Source organism: Lutra lutra, chromosome 3 (genome assembly GCF_902655055.1).
Source record: "Lutra lutra chromosome 3, mLutLut1.2, whole genome shotgun sequence".
Classification (NCBI taxonomy): Eukaryota; Metazoa; Chordata; class Mammalia; order Carnivora; family Mustelidae; genus Lutra; species Lutra lutra.
The window spans coordinates 39409543-39436031 of record NC_062280.1 but is presented as its reverse complement, the minus strand read 5'-3'; the positions used below and the strand labels follow the sequence as shown (position 1 = coordinate 39436031).

Genomic DNA, 26489 nt, shown 5'->3' with positions numbered 1-26489 from the left:
TTGTGTCCCTGACTGTCATGTGGTGGCTGTGTAGCTGTTGGTCACCCCACTTCACTGTGGGCCTTTTCCAGGATGTCCCTTTGAGGCTACAACCATTTTGCTGGTTATACAAGTCAGAACCCTGTGAGTGCCCCCTGACCCCCTCCTCCTTATCATCCCCCAAACCCATCCCAGCCCCAGAGCCCCAGATTGTTTATCTTGCTTGTCACCGAAATGTCACCTCAGCAGTTTTCCTCTTATCAGCACTGTTGGCACATTGTTCCTCCCTCCGTGACCCTTGTGATGGTTGCTGTTCGCCTTGAGAAGGGAAACCAGCACTGCTTGTTCTCTGTGAGTGTCCCTAGTATCCCCAAACAGTGCCTGGTGCTCAAGAAGTACTTGTCAAATAATTGAATAAATGAAGTGAATGAATGAGCAGATGCTATGTTGAGCCAGGGTGGTCCTGGAAAGAAACAGATCTCGCAGAGTCCGAGATCCACCCAGGAAGAGCCCCAGGTACCCCGGATGATAAGAAAGGGGAACCTCTGGCATGATGAGTAGACCCCTCCCCGCAACCTGAGCACAGGGCTGGAACCAGCCAGAAGCCTCACAGGTCCCAGAAGCTGGCACAGGTGTGGAATGCCTTGGGAAACCCTCTCCACCTGGCTGATGTTTGCCAGCTGTGTTTTCCATTCATTAAACTTTTCCAAAGGCTGTTGAGTTCCGAGTGTCTGTGAATAGTGGGTGCTGAATGGGGCAAGGGGGCTCAGGGAACGTGACACGTACACCCTTCCTGCTGCCTTCAGGAAGACTTCAAAGGAGCGTTAGTCCAGTATAATTTAGGGAGTCCTTCTAACCTTCCGGTGTGGGTGGCAGCCTGTCTTGGGTCCAGCAACAAGCCCTATTACAGTTGGCTCTGCCCACCCTGCAATTGTGTGCACCATGACATTTTATTTTGAAATTGTCAAAATTGAAAGAAAAGTTGAAAAAAAGACTACATGAAATAACCCCCCCCTACACACACCCTCCCCTAGATTCTCCAACTGTTAACATTTTGTCGTATTTGCTTTCTCTTTCTCGTCCCCTTTCTCTGTGTATTTTACATACTTTTATTTTGCTGAACAATTTGCAAGCAAGTTGCTGACATCTTGATACTTCTCTTCTGAATATCTCAGCATCTCCTCCTAAGGATGTTCTGCCACAAAACCACAAGACCATTTTCACAACCATAATAGCATCCAGTGTACCATCTGTATTCAAATCTCTACTGTTGTCCCCCAAATCTCGTTTAAAGTTGGATTTTTTTCTGCCACCCAGAATCCAGTTGAGGTTCCCGTATGATATTTGGTTCTGTCTCCTGGGATCTAAAATCGTCTGTCACCTAGATGTCGTTGCTGTGGCTATTGGTTTGTTCCAGTGACCTTGGCTCTTTTGAAGAGTCCCGGGCAGTCAGCATGTGGGATACTCCCCATGCCAGATTAATCTGCTTATTTACTCATGGATACATTCAGGTTTAAGACATTGGACTAGAGTACGACCTAGGTGATGGTGTTTACCACTACTTGAATCACACCAGAGGACAGATGACGTCAGATTGTGCCCTCTGGGTGATGCTGAGTGATGTTCTCCAATTTCTCCTTTGCGATTAAGAAGTAGCTTGTGGGATCCTCATATGGGCCTGGACTCTACTGAGTGTCCTGTTCACCTAATAGTTTTGGAGACATCAGCGGCGAGCCTTGCCTGAATCATATACCACTGAGGGGGGCGGACATTGCAAAGTGGTGGCGGTTCATTCTTTCATTCCTTCCACCTTTATGAGCTGCAATTTCCCCCATCTCTTTCCCTAAAAAATCACTGCAGATTCATGGATTAAAAAAAAAAATGTGTTATAACCTGACACTACCATTATCCATTTGGGCGTTGACCTGGTCCCACATTGAGCAGCGGGAGTCCTTCAGGTCAAGCTCCTGTATCCCTTGCACGTGATCACAATTTGCCTTTGGCTCCCTGAGATGTTCTGGGCTCCCCCTGTACATTTTTAGCTCCAGGCCTAGAATTAACCATTTCTTCAAGGGGTCCTGGCTCCTAGAACGACAGCTAGAACACAAGAATACAGGGGTGCCTGGGTGGCTCAGGTAGTTAAGCATCTGCCTTCAGCTCAGGTTATGATCCCAGTGTCCTGGGATCAAGTCCCATATCAGGCTCCCTGCTCAATGGGGAGTCTGCTTCTCCCTCTCCGTCTGCTGCTGCTCCCCCTGCTTGTCTCCCTCTCTCTGTCAAATAAATAAATAAAATCCTAAAAAAAAGAACAAACAACGCAGTGTGATGTGTGCTCATTGGTAGAGGAGTGTTGTTCCTTCTAGGTCTGTCAGTGAACAGAAACTGGAAGCTCATTTTTACAAGATTTTTTATATTTATGTATTTGAGAGAGAGAGAAAGAGAGAGAAAGGATGAGTGTGTGTGGGGGGGTGTTGGGCAGAGGGGGAAGCAGACTTCCCGAAGATCAGGGAGCCCCATGCGGGGCTTCATCCTAGGACCCCAACATCATGACCTGAGCAGAAGGTAGCTACTACACCAACTGAGCCACCCAGGCCCCCTGGAAACTCATTTTTCAAACAATCATGAGTTCACACTGATATTTCCACCTCAAATTTAACATTGTAGGGTTTTTCTTTAACTTCTTTTACTTATTACTAGTTTTTTTTTCTCTTCAGTAAAATATGTATCTCCTTAATACTATATTATGCATAAAAGAATTTCAGAATTATAAGACCAATGGTATTACTAATAATATACCTAGCAAGTAAAACCTATATAATCAATTTTGTTCTGTTTGTGTTTGCACTCTATGGTAGGGTTTGCTTTATCCCGTCCTTGCAAAATTTAATTTTATTTTTTTGTACACATGAAACATAAGATTCAAAGTTAAAATGACATAAGAAGATAAACAAGAGAAGTCTCACCACCATCCCTATTTCCACATTGTTCCCTCCCACCAACACGGTTAGCTTGTCAGTTTCTGTTACACTTCCTGTGTTTCTTTTAATGAAAATAACACATTTTCTTATTTTTTTTCTTTCTTATACAAAGACAGTAGTGTATATTTCCTCTTTGTGTATTACCCTGAACTTTGTTACCCATTTAAATAGACCTCCCGTGCTCACTTTCATTTCCTCCTGTTTGAGAACGTTCTGACTTCACATGGAATCCATTCAGTGTTGGTTTTTGTTAACTGGTGCTGAGAATTAGCAAGGGCCCTCGATAATTTGATACATTTGATACCAGGGCACTGGAAATACCTGGGTCTTCCTGGGGTTTGTGTGCCCCCAGACTCCGAGAGTGATGGGAAAACAATAGAACGGAAGCCCAAGTTCAGGTGAGGGTCATGCAGCAGGCTGACCTCTCCTTCTTCTGGTCTCTCTTGGTATGTGGTGGCTTTACCCATCTTGGGATGGGGTGGCTGACCCCAGAGGATTAAGATTAAATATTGCAAGGAGAGAGGCACCTTCTGTGACCAACACTTGCCTTAGTGGAAATGCACACTTAAAAATTTTGAGATAAAATTCACATCACATAAAACTCAAAACTAACCATTTTAAAGTGTGTACTTTAGCCGCTTTCAGCACTATCACAATGCTGTATAACCACCTTTTCACCACCTCCAAAGGAGGTGATTTCATAGGAAATTTCATACCCATGAAGCAGTCATTCCCCATTTCCCCTTCCTCCCAGCCCCCGGCAATCACTAAGCTGCTTTCTGTCTTTATGGATTTGCCTATTCTTGACATTTTCTGTAAATGGAATCATCACGTATGCACCCTTGATGTCTGGCTTCTCTCACTTGCCTTCATGTTTGCAAGGTTCGTCCACATTGCAAATGTATCGGGACTTCACTGCTTCTTATGACTGGACACGCCACGCTTACCCATTTCCCAGCGGGTGAACAGCTGGGCTGCTTCTGCCTTTTGGCCCTACAGACAGCGTTGCTGTGAACCGCGTTACATAAATCTTATGGTCTAAACACCTGTTTTCCATTCTTTTGGGCATATCCCTAGGAGTAGAGTGGCTGGGCCACACGGTAAGTCTACGTTTAACCCTTCAAGGAGCCGCCAGACCGTTTTCCACAGCAGCTCCCCAGATTTCCACGCTCACCAGCGATGTAGAAGGGTTCTGGTTTCTCCGCACCCTCGCTGACGCTTTTTACTCTCTGTGTTTTTGGTGATAGCCATCCTACTGGGTGTGAAGCGGGCAAAGTACATGCTTGTGCCACGAGCTTGAGATGTCCGTTACTCGCTTTCGTCATGATGCCCTTTGGTTCTGCCTAAGGCTTCTATTTCCCTGTAAGTTGTGTCTTTATTGTCTTTTAAGCTGGTGATCCCGGGGATCCATGGCTATAGGAGAGGAATGCTGGTGTATACGAAGCACGATGTCAGCTGAATGTTTGCAAGAAACCTCAAATGGAATCTTTACTGCATAGAGTCACACCATGTACTATGGGGGTACAGGAACACAGAGGTGATATTGTTAACTTGGGGTTTGGGGTGTGAAGTACAGAATGAGACAGGTGACCTTTAGGACTGTTTTTGAATCTACAGCAATTGTTGTGATCAAGGTAACCTGGCCCAGGCCTGAGGTCTCCAGGCTCCTAACAAAACCACATGAATGGGTAGAGTAGCGCTTCTCCAGGCCAGTTGGCTCCCCACTGGGGGAGCTTTTCACCCAGTCAACTGTGTTGCTTGGGGCCTTAGAGGCAAGGAGGCCATGCCCTGGGGGCTGGGAGACCCAGTGAGTCAGAGACCAAGACCAGGGAGGGTGAGAATTACCACTTCCTGTATATGAAAAATAGTCAGAGGGATGTCGGTTGTGTCCTTTCCTTCCTTCCCCCTCAACCCCCCGCCCCCGACTCCAGGCTGTGGCCAAGAATCAAATTGGATTCTTTTACCAAGACTCAGCCTTAAGCTCCCCACAAACTCCTGGAAACTCAAGGGGTTTGAATAGGGGAGGTCCCAGGTAGTTTTCCTTATGGCTGTTAATGATTTTAATTATGGCTATTTTTCAAGGTTGGCGGCTGAGCAGATGAGCATAACATTCATTCAAGAATCGAGGTCATGGGTGCATGGGTGGCTCAGTTGGTTAAGCGGCTGCCTTCTGCCCAGGTCATGATCTCAGGATCCTGGGATCGAGTCCCACATCAGGCTCCCTGCTAGCGGGCAGCCTGCTTCTCCCTCTGCCTTTGCCCCTCCCCCTGCTCATGCTCTTTCTCTCTCTCTCTCAAATAAATAAATAAAGTCTTAAAAAAAAAAAAAGAATCGAGGTCTTATCTCCTGTAATTCTCATGCCAAGTAAAGTCCAGTGAGGTGTGAAATCAGAGAAATTCTACCTCGTGGATCAGGCAAGCCTGGACAGATGTGGGGGGGCCTCTGTGGGGGATCTACCATAAAGGATGGATGCGATTGAGATGGAATTGAGGGGAGTAAGGACAGGAAAGAGGCAGGAAGGAAAGGTGGGTCCTGCATCCGCATACTGACCGAAGCTGAGAGTCCCAAAGTAGGAGGGACTTCTAGGATAAAACTGTGAATCTGAAATATATGTAAAGATTATTGTGGCAATTTTATTCTAAAAGTTTCACAGCCAGTGACGCCTGGATGGCTCAGGGGGTTAAGCAGCCACCTCTTAATTTCGGCTCGGGTCACGATCTCAGGGTCCCAGGATCCACTGGAATCCCAATATGGGCTCTATGCTCAGGGCTCAGTCAGGGTGTCGGCTTGAGGATTTCTCTCCCTCTGCTCCGCACTCCATTCACACGCAAAATAAATAAATAAATAAATCTTTAAAAATAAATAAAAGTTTCATGGCCAAATTTGGAAGTTATGAAAGAGGAATGATTATTTCTTGGTGTTGTTAATTGTGAGAGCCCTAGTTACTTCTACTGAACATTTGCCAGACTAAAAAAGACACTCCCTTTTAACTGAGATAGGTAGTTATTTTTCAACTGAGATCAGAGCAGGATATTTGAGGGATACCTGGGCTTCCCAGGTCAGGTCACTCCTGCTGTCCAGGTCTAGTTGTTAAAAGCATCTACCTCCACAATCCGAAGTGTCCTGGCTTGGACAATAATTAATACGGCTCCGCTGTTTATCATGAATTATTATTATTATTTATTTAAAAAGTGATGGGAAAAAAATTGTGATGGAATATACATAATATAAAATTTACCATTTGACCCATTTTAAAGGGTACAGTTCAATGGCATGAAATTCATTTTCATTGTTGTGAACCATCACCACCATCCATGTCCTGAACTTATTTTTTTTAACCTTGCAAAACCAAAACTCCATAGTCATGAACCATTAACTCCCATTCCTTCTTCCAGCCCAGGCCCTGGCAACCACCCCTCTAAGTCCTGTGTCTGTGAATCTGGTAGCTCTAGGTACCTCATGTAACTATAATCATACAGTATTTGTCTTTTGGTGACTGCCTTGTCTCACTTAGCATAATATTTTCAAGATTCAGCCATGCTGTAGTATATGTCAGAAAGTCCTTTCTTCTTTAAGGCTGGATAATATTTCATTATATTTACTATGTATGTATGCATATATATACATTTTTACAATGTGTGTGTATACACATACACACACACACACACACTCACTTCCTTTATCCATTCATCTATAGAGGGACAGATCGCGTCTACATTTTGGCTATTTTTCCTAATTCTGCGATAAACATAGGCACACAATTATCTATTGTGTCTCTGTTTTCAGCTCTTTTCAATTCCTGAAATGTAACTGTTGGATCATATGGAAATTCTATTTTTAACCCTTTGAGGAACTGCCTACCGTCTCCAGTAGTGGAGACACCATTTCACATTCCCGCCAGTAAGGCACAAGTGTTCCAATTTCCCTGCATCCGCATCAACACTTGTTACTTCCTGTTAGTTAGTTAAACGATAATAGCCATTCTAATGGTTTCTCAATGTGGGTTTTTTCCTCTTTTTTTTTAAATTTTATTTTTTATGAACATATAATATATTTTTATCCCCAGGGGGGTTTTTTCCTCTTTTTAAACAGTTTTTTATTTTAGCTCTACTGTAGTTAACCCACAATGTTTATATTAGTTTCAGGTGTATGATATAATGATTCAACAATTCTATACATTACTGTTGCTCATCATGGTCAGTGTCCTCTTAATCCCCCATCACTGATTTCCCCCATCTCCCCACCCACCTCCTCTCTGGTATTCAGCTGTTTGTTCTCTGTAGTTAAGAGTCTCTTTCTTGATTTGTCTCTCTCACTTTTTTCCCCCTTTGCTCATTTGTTTTGTTTCTTAAATTCCACACATGAGTGAAATTGTATGGCATGTGTCTTTCTCGACTGACTTATTTCACGTAAGCTAATAAATTCCAGTCCATCCATGTTGCAAACTCCAGGATTTCATTCTTTTTTTTGTGGCTGAATAATAATCCACTGTACATATACACCACATCTTCTTTATCCATTCATCTATCAACGGACACATGGGCTGCTTCCATAATTTGGCTATTGGAAATAATGCTGCAGTAAACATAGAGGTGCATATATCTTTTTGAATTGCTGTTTTTGTATTCTTTTTTTAAAGATTTTATTTATTTATTTGACAGACAGAGATCACAAGCAGGCAGAGAGGCAGGCAGAGAGAGGGGGAAGCAGGCTCCCTGCCGAGCTGAGAGCCGGATGCAGGGTTCGAACCCAGGACCCTGAGACCATGACCTGAGCCGAAGGCAGAGGCTTTAACCCACTGAGCCACCCAGGTGTCCCTGTTTTTGTATTCTTTTGTTAAATACCCAGTAGTGCAATTACTGGATTATAGGGTATTTCTAGTTTTCATTTTTGGAGGAACCTCTATACTGTTTTCCACAGGGGCTGCACCAGTTTGCATTCCCACCAATAGTGCAAGAGGGTTCCTTTTTCTCCACATCCTTACCAACACTGGTTTCTTGTATTTTTTATTTTAGCCATTCTGACAGGTGTGAGGTGATGTCTCATTGTACTTTTGATTTGCATTTCCCTGGTGATGAGTGACATTGAGCATCTTTTCATGTCTATTCCCCATCTTTATGTCTTCTTTGGACTCAGTGTTTGTATGTATGTTTAAGATTTTGTTTTTAAGTAACCTCTGCATGGAACACGGGGCTTGAACTCACAACCCTGAGTTCAAGAGTTGCATGCTCCATCTTCTGAGATTGCCAGGTACCCCTGGATTCACTGTGGTTTCGATTGCATTTCTTTAGTGGTTAGCGATGTGGTATATCTTCCCATGTGCTTAGAGGACATTTGTATATCTTTTTTGGAGGAATGTCTATGCAAGTTGTTTGCCTATTTTTGAATCAGGTTTTTTTTTGTTGTTGTTCTGTTTTTGAGTTTTAGGAAGTGTGTATTTATTTTGAATATTAATCCCATATCAAGTACATTGTGGATTTTGTGTTACATGAGTTTGCAACTTTTTAACCTTGCAAAATTTTGAGATGTAAATATATAAGATATAAAGAGATATATTTTGAGATATAAAGAATCTCCAAACTAGGCTTTTGCTTGAGTGACTCATAGTGTAAATGTATAATTGAATTGTATAACTAGAGCCCATCTTAATGGTTATTTAGTTTGATGTTACAAATGCAAGTACACAAAACAGTTTTTTAAAGATTAGAGTTATAAAATTTAATCTGTTATTCTGCCTAATATTCTCATTTAGATCTGCATTATGTGTTGCACTGTAAAGGATAAGTTGTTTTTTAAAAATGTATCTAGCCCACACGTTCTCTCAACTATCAATCTACTTCCTGATCTATGCATTGGAAAGCTCTTGATAACTGTTTTGGTTTATAAAATAAATGCCTTTCCCAGCCATCATTAATTCTTGCAACATTTTTCTCTGTCAGTTAGATCATGTTTTTTTTCCTTAAATGTTTGGCAGAGTTCACTAGTGAAACCATCTGGGCCTGGTGCTTTCTTTTTTTGAAAGTCTTTTGATTCCTATTCAACTTCTGAGAAGAGATTTATTCAGATTATCTATTTCTCCTTATGTGAGTTTTGGTATATCGTGCTTAAAAAAAAAAAGATTTTATTTATTTATTTAGAGTGAGAGCACAAGGAGGGGAAGAGGCAGAGGCAGAGGGAGAGGGAGAGAGAGAATTTCAAGCAGATTCTACTCTGAGCATGGAGTCCAATGTGGCGCTTGATCTCAGGATCCTGAGATCATGACCTGAGCTGAAATAAAGAGTCAGATGCTTAACTGACTGAGCCACCCAGGTGCCCCTAGATTGTGTGTTTTAGGAATTGGTTCATCTCATCTAAATTATTAAATTTATGGGCATAGAGTTGTTTATGATAGTCCTATATTCTCCTTTTGATGTTCATTGGATCAGTAGTGACTGCCCCTCTTTCTTTTTATCAGACAAATATTTTTCAAGACCTCAAAGGAAGACCTGAAACCATAAAAACCTAATATTAATTAGTAATTATAAATATATAATATTTACTATTATAATTAATATTAATAAATGATAATGTTATAATTAATCACATAATTAATTATATAATTAACTACAAATCAATATACATGATTAATATTATAACTGATATTAGTTAATTAATATTAATTAATTAAGTTACTAATATTACAAATATTGGTAATTTGTGTCTTCTCTCTTTGGTTAGTTTGTCTAGAGGTTTATCAATTTTATTGTCTTTTCCTGCCACAAAGAATTAGTTTTTTGTTTTAGTGATTTTGTCTATTAATTTATCATCTTTAATTTTATTAACTTTTACTCCAATTTTTGCCATTGTTTTCTTCTGCTTGTTTTGGATTTCTATTACTCTTCTTTCTCTAGTGTCTCTAGGTAGAAGCTTAGATTATTACTTTTAGATCTTTCTTCTTTTCTAATATGTGCATTCAATACTATAAATTCTCCTCTAAGCACTGCTTTTGCTGCATCCCACAAATTTTGGTAAGTTTTCATTTCATTTTCATGTACAATATTTTCCTCAAAATAATTTTTGAAACTTCTTTTATCCATATGTCATTTTAAAATGTGTTGTTTAATCTTCAAATATTTGAGGATTTTGTCACTATCATTCTGTTATTGACTTCTGGTTTAATTTCACTGTGGTCTGAGAACATAATTTATATGATTTCTATCCTTTTAAACTTGTTTAGGTCTGTGTTATGGCCCAGAATATGGTCTATCTTGGTAACTGTTCCATGTGAACTTGAAGAACGTGTGTGTTATGCTGTTGTTGGGGGAAGTATTCTGTAAATGCCGACTGGATCCAGCTGATTGATGGTGCTCTTCAGTTCAACAGTATCTTTATTGTTTTTCTTTCTATGTGTCCATGCGTATCCATGTGTGCTCACTTCTTATGAGCACACCAGTCATTGGATTTAGGTTCCACACTAATCCAGTATGATCTCATAGTTAACGTGAGCAATTACAACTGCAAAAGTTCCTATTTCCAAATAAGGTCACATTCTGAGGTTCCAAGTGAACTTGAATTTTGGGGAGACATTATTCTACCCACTACACTTACCGCTGCATCAACAGACTCCAGTATTATAAGAGTGGATTATGGGGGCACCTGGGTGGTTCAATTGTTAGGCATCTGCCTTCGGCTCAGGTCATCATCCCAGGGTCCTGGGATGGAGCCACATTGGTCTCCCTGCTCAGTGGGAATCCTGCTTCTCCCTCTCCTGCTCCCTCTGCTTGTGTTCCCTCTCTTGCGTGTCTCTCTCTGTCAAACAAATAAACAAAATCTTTAAAAATAAAATAAAATAAAAAGTGGATTATGACCGAGAGAGCTGCAAGGCACAGACTATTTAAGATGGGGTTCTTAAGGAAACCCAAAACAAGAGAAGAGAGGGAAAACAAAACAAAACAAAACAAAACAGACATCTAGAGGAAACTGAAGTCTTTGGCACCAACAACTACAGCAAACACTAAACACAGCCTAGATCCTCATTAGATTAACCTAAAACCGCTTTTTAAAAGTCTGATTAACTCAGGTCCTATTATCACATACATCACATCTGACCTTTGACAACATATTACAAGCCATGCTCAAAGGCAACAAAGTAGTCTGAAGAGACAAAGCAAGTATCCGAACCAGACTCAGCTATGACAACGATTTTGGAATTGTCAGGGAATTTAAAAGGACTATGATGAATGTGTTAAGGGGTCTAAAGGAAGGGGTGGACAGCCTACAGGAACAGATGAGCGATGAAAGCAGACTGGAAGGCTGGAGGAGTGTCCTTGTCTCCTTGCCCTTCCCCCAGGGAAGATAAGGGTCTGGTAAGGCAGTTTCTCTGGATTCACGCCTTTATTAAAGAGAACATAATGCTCTTGGCTTTCAAAATGGTTACATTCCCTCTGAGTATGTTTGAAAATGGTTACTTTCCCCTGCACTTGGTTGACGCATGGAGATTTTTGTCCAGAACCTTCACAGTGAGAACCTGGTGGAGCTTCTGGAAGTAAAGCCCAGACAAGTTTGGGACTCCAGGGAGTTTTAGCTGTCAGGTTAGTCCACACTCTGCCTCTGGCAAGTCATCAAACCGTTTGAGTGTTCCTGTTCCTACGAACTGTGGGCTCCAATGGCGGCTTCAGCTCCTGGTAAGTCACATTTCTCTGTATCCCCCCCACCCACCAGATTTCAGGCTGGTGGGTTGCTCTATGACCTCAGTTCTCCAAAGGATCTAAGAAAAGCTGTTGATTTTCAGTTTGTTCAGATTCATTTCTTGTGAGGATGGAAGAAACTGATTCCCAAGCTCTTTATGCATGAGAGTTGCCTTTTGGAGGTTTTTTGTTATTCAGAATTATACAGTTTGGTGTCACGATTCTGATCTTCCCACTAATTCTTCTTTTCTTCCTTCTTAAAGTCACCCCCCCCCCCTTTGCTGAAGACTATCAGGAAACAGATGTGGAGTAACAAAAATAAGAAACATGAGAAAGTTATAAAGGGTCGGAATCTTACAAACTCTCTCAGAGTAATGACTTTCTGGTCTGTGATTTTGACTTCTCCCTCTAGAAATCTGCTGAAGCCTTGGTAATCCTCCTGTACCTGACCTTCAGGTATGATGACCACTGCTCTTCCCTGTTTCCAAGTTTTTCTTATCTTGTCCTTCTCCAAAAGTGTTTCTGGTGTGTTTTCTTGTATTGCTGTTACTTCGTAAACAACTTGAAGTCCAAGCCTCAGTCTCCTCTGTCCTTGGTGGTTGTCTGCCATCTTGCACAAAGCCAGGCTGTGATTAGGACTCGGGAAAATGGACTATCAGTTGGATTGGATTCTTTCCCCAGTTGGTTTGGTGTAGCGTGAATCACCTATGTCACTAAAAGGCCACTAACTACCACATAAGCCCAGACAGGTGTCCACGTGTCTGACCCAAGCCTGGCTCCAACAGGGACAGATTACTCCTAGGAAGAGCCATTCTGAATCTGACAACTAGATATTTGACCAAACCATCAATGCACCTTCATTGTAGAAAACCTGGGAGATGCAGCTAAGTATGAAGAGGAAAAGGAAAATGATCCATAATCCCATGGTCACTCTTTTTACTCCTCCGGAATTTTTGCTGTGCATGGCTAATACTCAGGGGGAAGGAGAAAGGGTTCTTTAGGAATCAATAAAAATCAAGGACTGTTACTGCCTGAATTGTTCTATGTGTATACAAAAAGGGATAACACAGTGGTTCAGGAAAGCGGCTGGACAGGAATATAGCCTTTTTATTCAAACGTATCTGCGTTCCAAATCTCAGGTCCACCACGTACTAGATGACCTTGAGCCAGCTGCTTCTCTCTGTCTCAGTGTCCTCCTCTGTGAGATCAGACTGCTCCCACCTAGTCTCCAGGGTGGTTGGGAGTTAATTCAGGGATCTAGTGTACCTAAAGCACTGTATACAGCACTGGGCACCAAGCCCCCAACAGGGAGCAGTTGAAGGGAAAGAAGAATGAGGAGAAGGAACTAGAGACCACCTAGTACATTGTGCTTAATTGTCTTCCAGCAGAGGATTTCCTGCTGTTTTAAATGGAGTGTATGACAGAGACCCAGGTTTCAGATTGTCTTCCCAGAGGAATGCCAGCTAATAAGGAAAGAAGGAGTAATAGAATTGGATAATTGCCATTCTGCAGAATCCCGTAATAATTCCGTCAATATCATCAGATGCTAAAGCCATTGAGTGAAGCTCAATACCCAACGCTGTTGGGTACGAGATGTTCACACAGTATCAAAATATCCTTTCAGGGGCACCAGGGTGGCTCAGTGGGTTAAGCCTCTGCCTTCCAATCAGGTCATGATCTCTGGGTCCTGGGATCGAGCCCCACATTGGGCTTTCTGCTCAGCAGGGAGCCTGCTTCCCTCCCGCAACCCCCCCCCAACCTGCCTCTCTCCCTATTTGTGATCGCTCTCTCTGTGTCAAATAAATAATAAAATCTTTAACAAGAAAGAAAGAAAGGAAGAAAGAGAGAAAAATTAACTTAACTCTTTAAAAAATACCCTTTTGCAGATTGTGTATTAAGGACAGGGGAGAGGTCTGTCAGATCTCACCTTAACTAAATGATCAAAATCAGATTCATAAATAGTGGGACAGATTAACGTTCTGTGCCTCCCGATGTGGTCTATTAAGGAAGGACATAGCATCACTTCCAGTAGCATCTGGCCCCAAATAGTTCATCTGAATTACATCACGAGGAAACAATTATGCAAACAGAGATTGGGGAATAGTCCATAAGACTCTTAAAGAATGTCAACATCATGAAAAACCAAAAATGGAGGGACAGCTGTACATGAAAATACATTAAACAGTGTGTGAACCTTAATTGTATTCAAGATGATAATTTTTTCAAAAAGGATATAAAGGACATTTAGGAGATCATTGGGGAAATTTGAAAAAGGACTGTCTGTGACATAATATGATTGTGTCCCTGCTACCTTTTTTGTGTGCAATGATGGTATTTTGATTCTGTAAGAGAATTGTCATCCTTTTTTTTTTTTTTTTTAAGAAGCAGGCTAAGTACTTAGGGGTGAGAGTAATCTTATGTCTACAACTAATTTCAAAGCATTCAGCAAAAAAAGGTGTGGTTATACATAGATATGTGTAGCTAGAAAAAATTGGTGAAGGGTAAATAGGTATTTATCTTTCAAAGCCAACCATGAGATCTCCTCTTTTGCAAGTTCAATATTTAAAAAAATTAAAAATTTGTAATAAAACACAGCTTCCAGATGAATGCTAGGACAAGACTTCCCAAGGACTGAGGCATTGGGACTCCCTCCTTAGGAAAATGAGAGAATGTCTGGCTTGAAGACATAGGCGTCATCTTTTCTGGCCACATTTTCTTGTGTCTTCTTTATGGACATCTGGTCCACAAAGGTATGTATAACCATCCTGTACACTTGAATTATATTTGGTTTTGCTTTACAGTTCCAAGAAGATTTCCCTTGAGCTAATGTTTACTAGAGTTGTAATACAACTAAATGTTCTACTATATATGGACACTAGGACTGCCTCAAACAGGCTCAAGAAAGAGCGCAGTGAAAAAAACCCTATGTTCATGTTGTGGAAATTTCACAATTATGTGGGAAGAACAAAGAGTCTGTGTGAAAGCTACTTTCCTTCCCAAGAACATCTGACCTCCCTGTCACATGTGACCGTAACCATGACTCAGACCCTTGGTCACATCAGGGAAACATAGAAAGTAGGAAGTTAAGATCTTTTTACTGGGGATCCCTAAAGAAATAACACATAACAAATAGACAACTGACAGTGTCTAAGTTGGTTTGTACTGTCTTACATGGTGTCAATAGCAGACTACGAATTATTCTTTTCTTTGCTACTCAAAGCAGATGGAGATGATCATGTCACAGGAAGGATGAATGAGATGGAATGCCAGCTCTTGGTGACAGAGGAAATTACTCTCACACAGTAAATGGGGAAGGAGGATGGGGGGAATTCAAAAGATGAATCCGTCTCTAACAGTACCTGCTCCAAGGGACAGTACGTTCGTTTCTTCTCACCTGCCCATTCCAATTGTTTGATGAAGACTGGTTCTAGGATGATATTAAGGCAGATTCCTGGTTCAGGGAGGCAGAGGGTGATAGTGGATTAGTGATGTCTATGTTATGATTTTTGAAAGACCATCTTGGCTTGCCTGTCTCTCAACTATCTTTGAATTCCCAACACTAAACTGAATGCTGGAAAAACTCTAAAGTCTTCAAAAAAGCTTTCTTAAAGTGATGATTATAACAATATCTAATATCTGTAAAGCACTTACGATGGGCCAGACTGTAACGGGAATGCTTTGTGTGTATTAACTTAATTGATCCTCATGACGATTGATGAGGTAAAAGCCATTATTATCGTGCTCACGTTACAAACAAGGAACTGAAGCAGGCTTCCTCAGGTCTTTCCTCACCATCTCAGTAAGCCTTTTCCAGTTATCTTATTTCAAATTTAAACTCCCATCACTTTTCTCTGCTCTAATTGTCTCCTTGGCACCTGTCACTGACCTTGTATGATGGTAGTTAGTTATTGTCTCTCTTCTCTCCCTGGGATGTAAGTTTCTGGAGGGGTTTTTGTTGGTTGGTTGGTTTGGTTTGATTTGTTACCTCCATCTTCAAAGCCAGCAATGAGGAACGAAGTTCCCTCTGACTTTCTCTTCTGTCTCCCTTTCCTGCTTTTAAGGACTCTTGTGATTATCAGACCCACCTGGGTAATACAGACTAATCCCCCTATTTTTAGGACAGCTGATTAGCAAACTTAATTTCATCTATAACCTTGATTCCCACATGACTTGATGCCAAATGAATCAACACATTCCCAGGTTCTGGGAATTAGTATGGGGATATCTTTTGGGGGAGGGTGTTATTCTGCCCACCTCAGAAGCCCTGAGGAGTGCTTGATGATCCACAAAACTTTCCTGGTTGCAGCTGGTGTTTCTACTTCCTCACCTCTGGCCCCCTCAGAACCAGCTTCCCTGGGGTATCCATTCTCCCTGAGCTCTGTAACCCAAGGGTGGGCCTAGGCATTGCCCAAATTCCCCAAGGCTCATTTAAAACGGGATGAAAACATCACTGTCACAACTGGCACTGAGACTCCTCTTAGCCAGGGAGATATCTTGACAACTGTTAGGGCAGAAGGTGGGGCCCGAGGGTGGAGGTGTCAGCATGAACCCAGGCCACAACTTGGGGGCTCGAGAGACAGAGAGGGGCCAGGAAAGCAGTGGGGTGAGAGGAGCCTGCCAGAAAGAGGCTCTAGCCTGTGTGGAAGCAGACTTGAGGATGTCCCCTAGGAACAGAGTGCCCATAGCCATTTTAGCTTGGGAAATGCTTGGCTGAGAAGCCAAAATTTGTGTTTCTGTAACATGAATCCTCCCCATCTCCATGTAGCCCACCAAACTCCAGAAATGCCTAGGACACTGATGACTACCTGTAGGCAGGAAGTCTTGGGGGATCTCTGGGAAGAGGCTAACAAACATGGTGGCCAGAGGGGGTCCTGGAGGTGTCAGCTACCCCTGCCCTGGGAACTTGCTGAAAAGCTGGGAGGGCTTTGGCTGTCTCCAGTCCATGGAACAGGGCATCCCAGGGAGGGCTTTGCCCCCTTCCCCAGACCCTTGAGGTCCAGTGGAGCCCATCTCATCTAGACCTCATGGGATGGCGAAAGTCTAGTAGACTTCTAGATCTCATAACTAAAGGCAGGTTGTACCTGTTAATTGTATGTTCTTGAAGGCGTGGGGATAACAGGAGGGCATTCCAATTGAAACACCAAAGGTGTTCAGCAGGTTTTCAGGCTCCTGGCACCCAAGCTGCTCTCCCCCAGGTATCCCCCTCCCTGTAGGCCTACTGCCCCATAGAGGACTCACCTTTGACCCTGTCGTCTCTATCTGAAGTCCAGTAACCCCATCTGTCCCCAATTTAATCTTCTCAGGGCCCAAAGAAAGGGGGAAATGTTCTTTCTAACTCTTACTTCTTAGTTTCCAAGCCATTCCAAGCTGCATCTGGCACAAAGTGGAACCAATAGACATTTATGTTCCTTGGGGTCAAAGTGTAGGCTGTTTTTAAGGTTTCTGATACATGTTGCCAAACCACCTTCCAGAAACCTGAGAAGGTCCTTCTCCCTCAACTTTTGCCAGCACCAAGAATTGCCATTTAATAAATTTCTGCCAATATAACATGAAAAAAACACCTCGTTTTCAGTTCTTTGATTACATCGAAGATGGGTTTTTAAAGTATACACATTACCTCTTCAAATGGGATGAGTAATAATGAAAAGCCTTTTTAAATGTCATTAAATCTCTATTTAGATATGAGAAAATTTTAATACATATGAAGAAGGGAAGGTATTGTTATCTGTGCCACTTTTGTTATGAGAGTTTTGGCTAGGGAAGGGGAAAGGAGAAAAACCAGAGAAAAGTGAGGAAGAGGAATGGAAAGAGCAGAAGAAATTAAAGAGGGAAAGAAGAGATAAAAAGGACAAAACTTAGAATTGGGGGAAAAAAGGGAGGTTTTCTCTTTTAAATGGAGTACAGGAAAGGGAGAACAGAAAAAAACAGTATGAATTGATCCTTCCATGAGACTCTTCAAATAAACTGTAAATAGTACAATGAACTAAAAAAACCCAAACAAAAAAACCCCAAAGACATCAAATCCAGCAACAGACTCTGTGTGAGTGGAATGGTCCCGGTTCTCCATGAGCTGAAAGTACAAGGAAATCCCTAATGACACCTTGCAACTTAGATGCACTCTTCCAGGATTGTGCTCGAGTGTTGGGATTGGGTTCTTGTCCTTCACACCGGGGCACGCTTGGCTCACGTCTCCAGCACGGCTGGCTGAGGTTCAAGGTTGGCCGCTTCTGCACATCTCATGACTCCCCTCTCCCTGAGTTGTTGTTTCCTACCCTGGTGTCAATGCTTTCACTTTTCCATTCACAGTCATGAACCAATAAAGGCTAACCTCAGTGTGATAGTCCCAAAACTACGGTAGCGCAGACCAAGGGGGCAGATGTACCATTGGCTGCTGGCTGCCAGGCAGGGGTTCCAGGCGACAGTTCAAAATGCCCATTGGACAGCAAATGGCTTTCTCTGGTTGGGGGGTGTGAGAAGAGCAGTGGGTGTTGGTTTGTCTGGTGGTCAAGGGTGATGAGGCTGTTGGAAAGTTAAATATACCAAAATCAGCCATGGGAAAGTTGACAGTAGATAAGGTCAACCCCAGTTAAGTATGAAGCTACCTCAGTTCTGACCTACTTTGTGAGAGTCACTAACATAGGTGACTAAGGTGTTCAGTCTGGAAGCGCGTCTCAAGGAGCTCAAGTAGAGTTCTAAAGAGCCACACTGAATACCCACCTGCAATGCCCCTGACTGGCCCAGGAGGTCCCCAAGGGACCGGGGGGCCAGTCCTGTTTGCTTGTGTTGCCGCCAGAGCAGAAAGTGCCCCCCACCCCACTGGCTGCAGCCTGGTCCAGGTGTGGTCAGCAGGCAGGCCTCACCCCACCTTTCTGGGGACAGTGTGTCCAGCTGCCACCATAGTCAACCCCCACCAAACTTTTCCATGGATTTCTTCCCTTCATCCACTCCCAGTGACTGCATGACATCTCAGCTCAGTACTTTAGGGTGTGTCTTTTAAGGACTTTTTTAAAAAGATTTTATTTGTCAGAGAGAGAGCAGAAGCAGGGGGGCGTGGCAGAGGGAGAAGCAGGCTCCCTGCTGAACAAGGAGCCTGATGTGGAGCTTGATCGTAGGACCCTGGGGTCATGACCTGAGCTGAAGGCAGATGCCCAACTGACTGAGCCACCTAGGTGCCCCAGTTAAGGACACTTTTTTTTTTTTTAAGATTTTTTTTTTTATTTATTTGTCAGAGAGAGAGGGAGAGAGAGCGAGCACAGGCGGACAGAATGGCAGGCAGAGGCAGAGGGAGAAGCAGGCTCCCCGCCAAGCAAGGAGCCCGATGTGGGACTCGATCCCAGGACGCTGGGATCATGACCTGAGCCGAAGGCAGCTGCTTAACCAACTGAGCCACCCAGGCGTCCCTAAGGACACTTTTTAATGCAACCACCAGGTTCCATCATCATGAGAAATAAAATTAAAAGTCAGTTCATACTCAGATTTCCACCTAGTTGTCTAAAAGTTGTCTTTTTACAACTGGTTTATTGGAACCAGGTCAGGACTCAAATGAGGGCATCTTTGGAGGGAAGTGCGTTGTGTTTTCTTAACAGTCTTCTGTCCCTTCCTTTCTTTCCATGTCCTTGGTTTGTTGAGGAAACTGAGTCACTGGTCTGGAGGACCTGCTCCTTGCACAGCAAATAACTGGGATCCTCTCCCCACTTGGCCCCCTGGAAACGCTCCACACTCAGGTGCCTGCCTCTCTGATCCCCTCCCCCTCTGGGTCTCCCTCTCAAATCCCAGCCTCCCAACAACAGTCCCCCCACTATGGGTTCGGCCAGGCCTTCCTCTCCCCCTGCTGTGTTTTGCACGGATCACCTGAGCCTCCCTCTTCTTTAGGGTTCTCTCCACTTGCCACGACCAGGATCAGTGACCACAAAGGAGAGCCGGAGCGCTGAGTCAGCAGGCACCCTCCTGCTGGAGGAAGCCGGGGCAGGCTCTGGCTGTGCAGCGAGAACGCGGGGGAGGATACTGGGGCATCTTATCTGTGAGGGTATCTGCCTTCTGCACCAGGTAGCGCCTGTAGGGGGGCTGCATCTGAAGGCCGAGGGCAGGGCATCTAGAAGGAGCCTCCGTGTGACTACAGGCAGTGGGCCTTCTGTATTGCCTTTGGGCCAGTGGCCTGTGCCTGAGGAGTCGTGATGGGCAAGCCGGATGTAAATGTGTGACAGAGCCTTCAGGTACATTCTTCCCACTCCTGAGAGAGAGTCTGAACCTCTTGGCTGATGTCATGCGGTGCTGAGTCACTTTCGGGGGGGGGCCCCACTCACGCTTGGCATGCTCACTCTCGCTCTGAGGAGTAACTCTCGTGCCGAGGCCCAGTCATCTCAGCTGTGGGCTGTGGATGTTTCCATCTGAGCTAACCGCAGTGGTTATGGGAACTGTGTCCTCTCTCGTCCCCCCTGCAAACTTTCTTCCCTTCGCCTCCAAACTTGTGGGGTACCCCTCCAACCCCAGAGATCCAAGTCTTCATGCTCATGAGGCCGGGACACATACCTGCTCACAAACTCAGGCATGAGGGGACCACAACATCTTCATTGTTTTCCAGGACTTAACTTCTGTTTTGAGGACCCCCAACCTCCATTTACTTAGGATTCTCTTCTGTCCCCAGGATTGCATGAATGCGGGGGTGAGGCTGTGTAGGGAGTGTGGGGCTGGTCAGCCTCCGGTCCTTGGGACATCTCCGATCCATGCTGAGTCACATCCGGGGTGATGCTCTGGCCCCACGTGGCTCAGGCCGTCAGCTCCCAAGGGTGGCGGTTAACCCGTCCCCATTTCTTCTAACTTGGATGATCAGTGACTTCCTCCCCCCTCACGAGATCAGGGTTCTTCTGTGGTCCCTAAAGTAGAACCCCCTGGGGTGATAGGATGAGGCACTTCTTGGTTTCCCACTGCCTCCCCCCTTTGGTGTGCAGGGCTCAGACAAGTGCTCCCATGCGGGGCTGGGCTGCTGGGATCTCTGTGACTTTCAGCAGGCTGCCCCCGTCTCTACCTGGGCAGGGGGAGCAACCCATCCATCCTCGCTCTCTGATCCCCACAGCTTACTGGGGTCTCTGCCATACCCTCCCCTTGGGGTGCTGCTCCCTCTGTGGGCTCCCTCTCAATGACCTGCCAGCATCTTGGGGTGTTTGCAAGGAGCCCCTTTAATGAGATCAATGGGGTCAGGAGGGGTGGGAAGGTTGGTGAAGAGCCGGCAGAGGAAAGATAGTGGCCCTGAGGCCTTGAGATTGTTGGACCGTGGCTCAGAGCCATGGCGGGGGTGGGGGATGGGTGGTGGAGGAGCTCATGACCCCAGGGGAGGCCGGAGGGGTTCAGGATTCCTCAGGCATTTGCTAAGAGACAAAAAGATCTAGAGGAGAGACTTGAGGGTCAGCTGGTACTGCGAGGGGAGTCCACTAGCTCCCCCAAAACAAAGTTCTCTAGTCCTGATTGTTAAGCTTGCAGAAAAACCATTCGGTCACAGGTGGGAGAGAAGTTGATTCTCCCCTTTGCCCATCAGGTTCACTGCGGGCTGGTGTCCAGTCTCCGGTAATTTCCATCACTGTCCTGGGAAGGTTTCTTGAGGTCTGTCTTGGAACCCTGGCAACAGAGGGATGTTACTGTGTGAGTGACGAATGACAGAAGGGGTCCTCTCGGAGAAGTTTCTTCTCAGTTGTTCTCACTACTGGGCCTGGGGGAGGAAGGCGGGGAGATGGGGGCAGCCTGGGGCACCCCCTGCCTGGCCATGATGTGCCAGCACAAAGCCCAAGGGGTGCTCATCTCTCCAGGCTCTTGCTTCTTGACTCCACTGTCGTCTCTGTTGTCAGGATCCCTGCCTCCCTGGGCCGGGGATGCCCAGAGACAGACATGGGTCCCCTGTCCTTGCAGGGAATTGCTGAGTCCAGACATCTTACAGGCACCCAAGCTCGGGGACTGGCTGAGCTTCTTGATCCCCCCATGGGGGGGCCCCCCGGGGCAGGAAAGGGGTGTACAGGAAGGTGGGGCCATGCTCTCAGGGAGCGTCCCTGGAGGGAAGCAGCCAGGATGCTGTCTACGGTGTCCCATATGGAGCCTCACATGGGCTGGCTCAGGTTGTAGAGTGGCTTTGCCCTGGGATGAGCACACCTGGTTTCAGCCCGAGCACTGCCTCCCGGGGCCCCACAGAGCCTCAGTTTCCTCATCTCTGCAATGGGCACAGCTGTGTTGCAGGCAAGGCTTCCGGGTCTCTCTCTCCAGAATTCTCTGTCTCTGAGGTCCCAAGGACCTCAGCAATCCTAAAGGAACAGAGGCAGGCAGAATCCAGAACCCTGGGTAACACTCTCTCCTGTTCCCTGGCAGCGAGGAAGAAGAATAGCGTTATTATTATCCCGCTGTGCCTAGCCCACTCTCTTCCTTTCCCCTTGCCCTTTCCTTGTCCCTTTCCCCCTTCCTGCTGCCCTCCAGCCCTGCCCTCTGCAGGCCCCCACTCTGGGCCCTGGGCCTGGCCCTCCCCCTGCTGGCCCAGCTCACACAGCCCAAGCTCTCACCTCCCACCCGCTGGCCCTCCCCTCACTGGGAAGCCCACAGGGCCCGCTGTCCTCACAGGTTCCCTGGAGCCCCCTGCAGCCCCCACCCTGCCGGCCTCCCTTCCCCATCCTGCCTCCCCACTTTCTGCCTGGCCTCCCTCTCTGTCTTCACTCTGCCTTTGGCCTGGGCCTCCCTTCTGGTCCTGCGCTGGCCTCCAGCCACCTGGCCAGATTGGTCAGCTGCTCCTACTCCCCGCCCCCCCCCCCCAAACGGAGTCACCACCTCCCACCATCTCTCCACCTTTGAGCCATCCTGCAAACCGACCCAGGGGCCTGGCATCCCCGCCAGGGGACACCTGCCTCTCTGGGAGCCCCAGGGGTCCCTCACCTGCTGGGCATAGGTAGCAGCACATGCCTGGCCACTGTGGGGCAGCCCCGTGGCACCCCCCATCTCCCCAGTGAGTTCTCAGCCACATGAGTGTCCTGCCCGGGTCACCCAGTGGGTGCCCCTCCTTGGGATCAGTCCACAGGCCAAGAAAACATGACAAACTGCTGTGTCCACGCTTGCCTCCCGCTCCAGGCTCTCAGAGATCCCCCTGGGAGGGGGTGGCTGGGCTCAGTGGACTCAGGGTACCTTTCCTTGCAGGGCTATTCCCCTCCCTGAGGCCAAACACAACACCCCCTTGTTCAGAAGGAGCAATGATGTCTGGTACTTACCCCATTCCCTGAAGCCAGCCGCCCCAGGAGACAGGGACCTGGGCTCCCTTTGGCAGAGTGAGGCTGTGGCAGCGGGAGGAGGGGTGAAACTCTGGTGCAAGGGGCTGGGCCCACGGAGTCCCGCCCCGGGAGTTGGGACTGGAACCCTTTGCTGAGCAGAGCACCCTCCTCCCTGTGGGTCCTGGGCCCTCAGAGGGCAACTGCTCAGCTGTGCACCTGAAGCTGGCCCTCAGCATCCTGCTGGGTGAGGACTGTGTTCCCACAGCTTCCCTGGGGGCAGATGGAGGCTGCGAAAGAGAGTTCCAGCAAGAGGGGAAGGCTGTCTGGAGGGGCTTTCCTGAGCCTCCTGGGCCTCATGGCCTCCACGCTCTCCATGACTCCCTTCCCCGCAGGCACCCGTGCAGCCAGAGCTGCTACTTCTCCCACCCAGGACAGAAGCAAGAAAAGGCTGGACCAGCCAGATACGGGGGGCACCCATGTTTATACTCTTCTGTCTGACCAGATGGGCCAGACACCCTGAACTGGGGTGGCCCCAAAGCAGCAGCACACCCCCTCTAGGAGGGTGAGTATTGGCTAAGTATGGGGGGCGCTGACCCCCAAGAACTTGCAGAACACAAGCTCCCTGCCCTCCCCAAAGTGGGGCAGGGCCTGGCGTGGCCAACCTCCAGAATTACACTTCCTTTTGGTCCCTAGACTTCTTAGTCTTGATAATGGCCTTCCTGTGGGGTGAAAGTTCATGGTCTGAAGACAGACCCTCTGACTGGTGCCTCTTTTCTAGGATTTACGGGTCAGGGGGGAGCCCAGATTCCTCTAGCTGATGGCCTTGGGTTTGCAGATGATTGTAAAGTGAATGTGGTCTGCCGGGAAACCCCAACCTTGAGCTCTACATTCTAATGCCAGGGGCCAGTGCAGAGATGGGCAGAGTGGGAGGACCCCCTCCACAAGACCCTTCCTGAGCCCAGCAACTTCTCTGGGGGTCGGTCCTACCCTGGGTGGAACCTCTGCTGGGCCCTGGTCCAGGCACAGGCCAAAGAACATGCTCCTAGGAGGTCCCATCTTCCCCAAGCCATCTGCATCCTCTAGGCCCAGTGTGGCAGGAATCCGAGGTGCCAGCTAGATCAAGGGTAGGGAGACTGGCTCTTTCTGGAGCCCAGAAGGACCCTTTGATCCTGGGTCTGCGGGACATAGCTCTGAGCGCTGCTGGGTGGGATTGGCAGTCCAGGGAGCTGTCTGGGGGTGGGGTGGTATCCTCTTTATTTATTTGGGGTGGGAGTGTTAATCTTTCCCCAGACGTACCTCCCCCAAACAAAGTCCGGATTTCTGGGGCCCTGGGGAGCTGGGTAGCCTGGAGGTGAAGTCTTCATAGGGCAACACAAGTGGGCCACTTCTGTGCAGATCACCCTGGAGCACTTGTGCTCTTTTCGGTTTGAGAACTTCTCTGGGATACATCTAGTGCTTGGCATTCCCAGGCTCCAAATCACCTCCCACCTGTGGACCCTCCCCCCTCGCTATGACCTTTGTGATACCTTCTCCTCCCCTGGGCACCAGCATCTCAGAGAGGGCTGACTGAGGACAGAGCTGTGCAATGTCCTCCCAAGTAAGGAAACCAATGACCCAATTAGTTGGATCCATGGGAAAGGAACTCTCTCACCCAGGGCACCCCAGGCTCCTGCCTGGGGCAGTGTAAGCACTGGGTTCTCAGAGGCTCAGCCAAGACCCGCAACTAAGAAGGGCTCATTGGTAGCTGGTCCATTGCTATCCATCTTGCACCTTGTCCCCTTAAGACAAGCTTCTAAGATGCGTGATGCTTCCAACCTCAGGTGGGGTGATGGAAGTCATGTCCTAGCCGATTTTCCTTTCCAAGTGCTATTTGGGGGCAACGTTTAATGAGCTCTAAAGGAAGGTCAGGCCCTCCTGCTTTAACTGGGAGCAATTTACTGAGACCCAGAAGAGATACACCAGCAATCAAGGTTCTCATGAGCAAATGATTAGACTTGGAGGTCTATTTCCTTCTACCCCAAATGGTATCTTTTAACGGCTCAAGGGGAATGAAATGAAACAAGGTCCTGAGATTCTATGGAGAGCTTATGGCTGCCCCAGTGCCATGGGCCTCCTCCAAGGCCTGCCCTTGGCCTGCTGCTTGGGATTCTGTAGCGTTTCATAGTTTCCAGAGCTGGTAGAATTAAGCTATAGGAGTACCTGAAATCTTCACTTACTCTCCTCCTGATTCCAGTATCCCCAGCACCAGCTAAGCTGCCCTGCTTTTCCTTCCTTCAGATGAGATGCTCTCAGGAAATAGCAAGGATTTTCCAAAGCAATATAAAATACTTGTTCAAACCATTTCATAGACAAACAGGGCAAAAGGCTAAGGTATGGAGGGCTGGCTCAACCGTCTTTTGGTCATCTGGTTATAAAAAGAGAACTTTGTACTTCTTACGTATTTTAGAAGGAGTAAACAGTATTACATGGTCTATGGTAAAGAAAACCAGTCCCGTATGAAGCCCATCTTGACAGCCTCATTCCCTCGGGTGGCTGTTCAGAAGGTCCTTGCCTGGCCAGCTTTTTACGTGATGTCTTACATGACCTCCCACCCCCAGTTATTTATTTTTTTTTTTAAGGATTTTATCTATTTATTTGACAGACAGAGATCACAAGTGGGCGGAGAGGCAGGCAGAGAGAGAAGGGGAAGCAGGGTCCCTGCTGAGCAGAGCCTGATGCCCGAATCAGTCCCAGGACCCTGAGATCATGACCTGAGCCAAAGCAGAGGGTTAACCCATTGAGCCCCCAGGCACCCCCTGCCCCCAATTATTTATTTTTGTTGTTGTTGTTGTTGTTGTTGTTGTTGAAATCAAGTATTTAATGCTGTCAGGATCAATAATTTGGAATATGGTAAGCTTTCTGGGGCACATTTCCCATTCATAGATCCACAGATGGTAGAGCTGGAAGGAACCTCACAGATCAGCTGGTTCCACGGTTCTCAAACTTGAGCATGCATCAACATCACCTGAAGGCCTCCTTACAACACAGATTGCTGGTCTGTCTCCAGGAATTTCTGATTCAGTAGGCCTGAAGGGGCACTGATAATCTGCATTTCTAATTTCTGAAGTGATGCTGATGCTTCATCACTTTTGAGAACTACTGATTTAGTCTAACTAACCAGAAAGTTTAAGTGACTTGTTCCTACCATCCTACATAATTGATCTAAATATATATTGATTTTAACAATTGCCATTCATTTTTTTTTTAAGATTTTACTTTTTTATTTGAGAGAGAGAGAGAGAGAGCACAAGCAGGGGGAGCAGCAGAGGGAGAGGAAAAAGCAGACTCCCTGTTGAGCAGGGAGCTCCATGCAGGGCTGGATCCCAGGACCCTGACATCATGACCTGAGCCAAAGGCAGAGGTTTAACGGACTGAGCCATCCAGGTGCCCACTGCCATTCATTTTTATACTATAGTTCTTTTTTTTTTTTAAGATTTTATTTATTTATTTGACAGAGAGATAGAGGAGCACAAGTAGGCAGAGTGGCAGGCAGAGGAGAGGGAGAAGCAGGCTCTCCACTGAGCAGAGAGCCCGATGCGGGGCTTGATCCCAGGACCCTGGGATCATGACCTGAGCCGAACGAAGGCAGCCGC

The 26489-nt window shown here is 46.3% G+C and overlaps 1 protein-coding gene across 1 annotated transcript in view; it reads left to right on the top strand.

Annotated features, from left to right (window-relative positions):
• The first annotated feature begins 11404 nt into the window (after positions 1-11404).
• Positions 11405-26489, top strand: part of GPR55 (G protein-coupled receptor 55) — a 37519-nt gene continuing 22434 nt past the window's right edge. Inside the window, exon 1 of the mRNA XM_047722540.1 lies at positions 11405-11620. Within this exon, the coding sequence (XP_047578496.1) occupies positions 11602-11620 (19 nt within the window). The 5' untranslated portion in view covers positions 11405-11601. The remainder of the gene's footprint in view (positions 11621-26489) is intronic.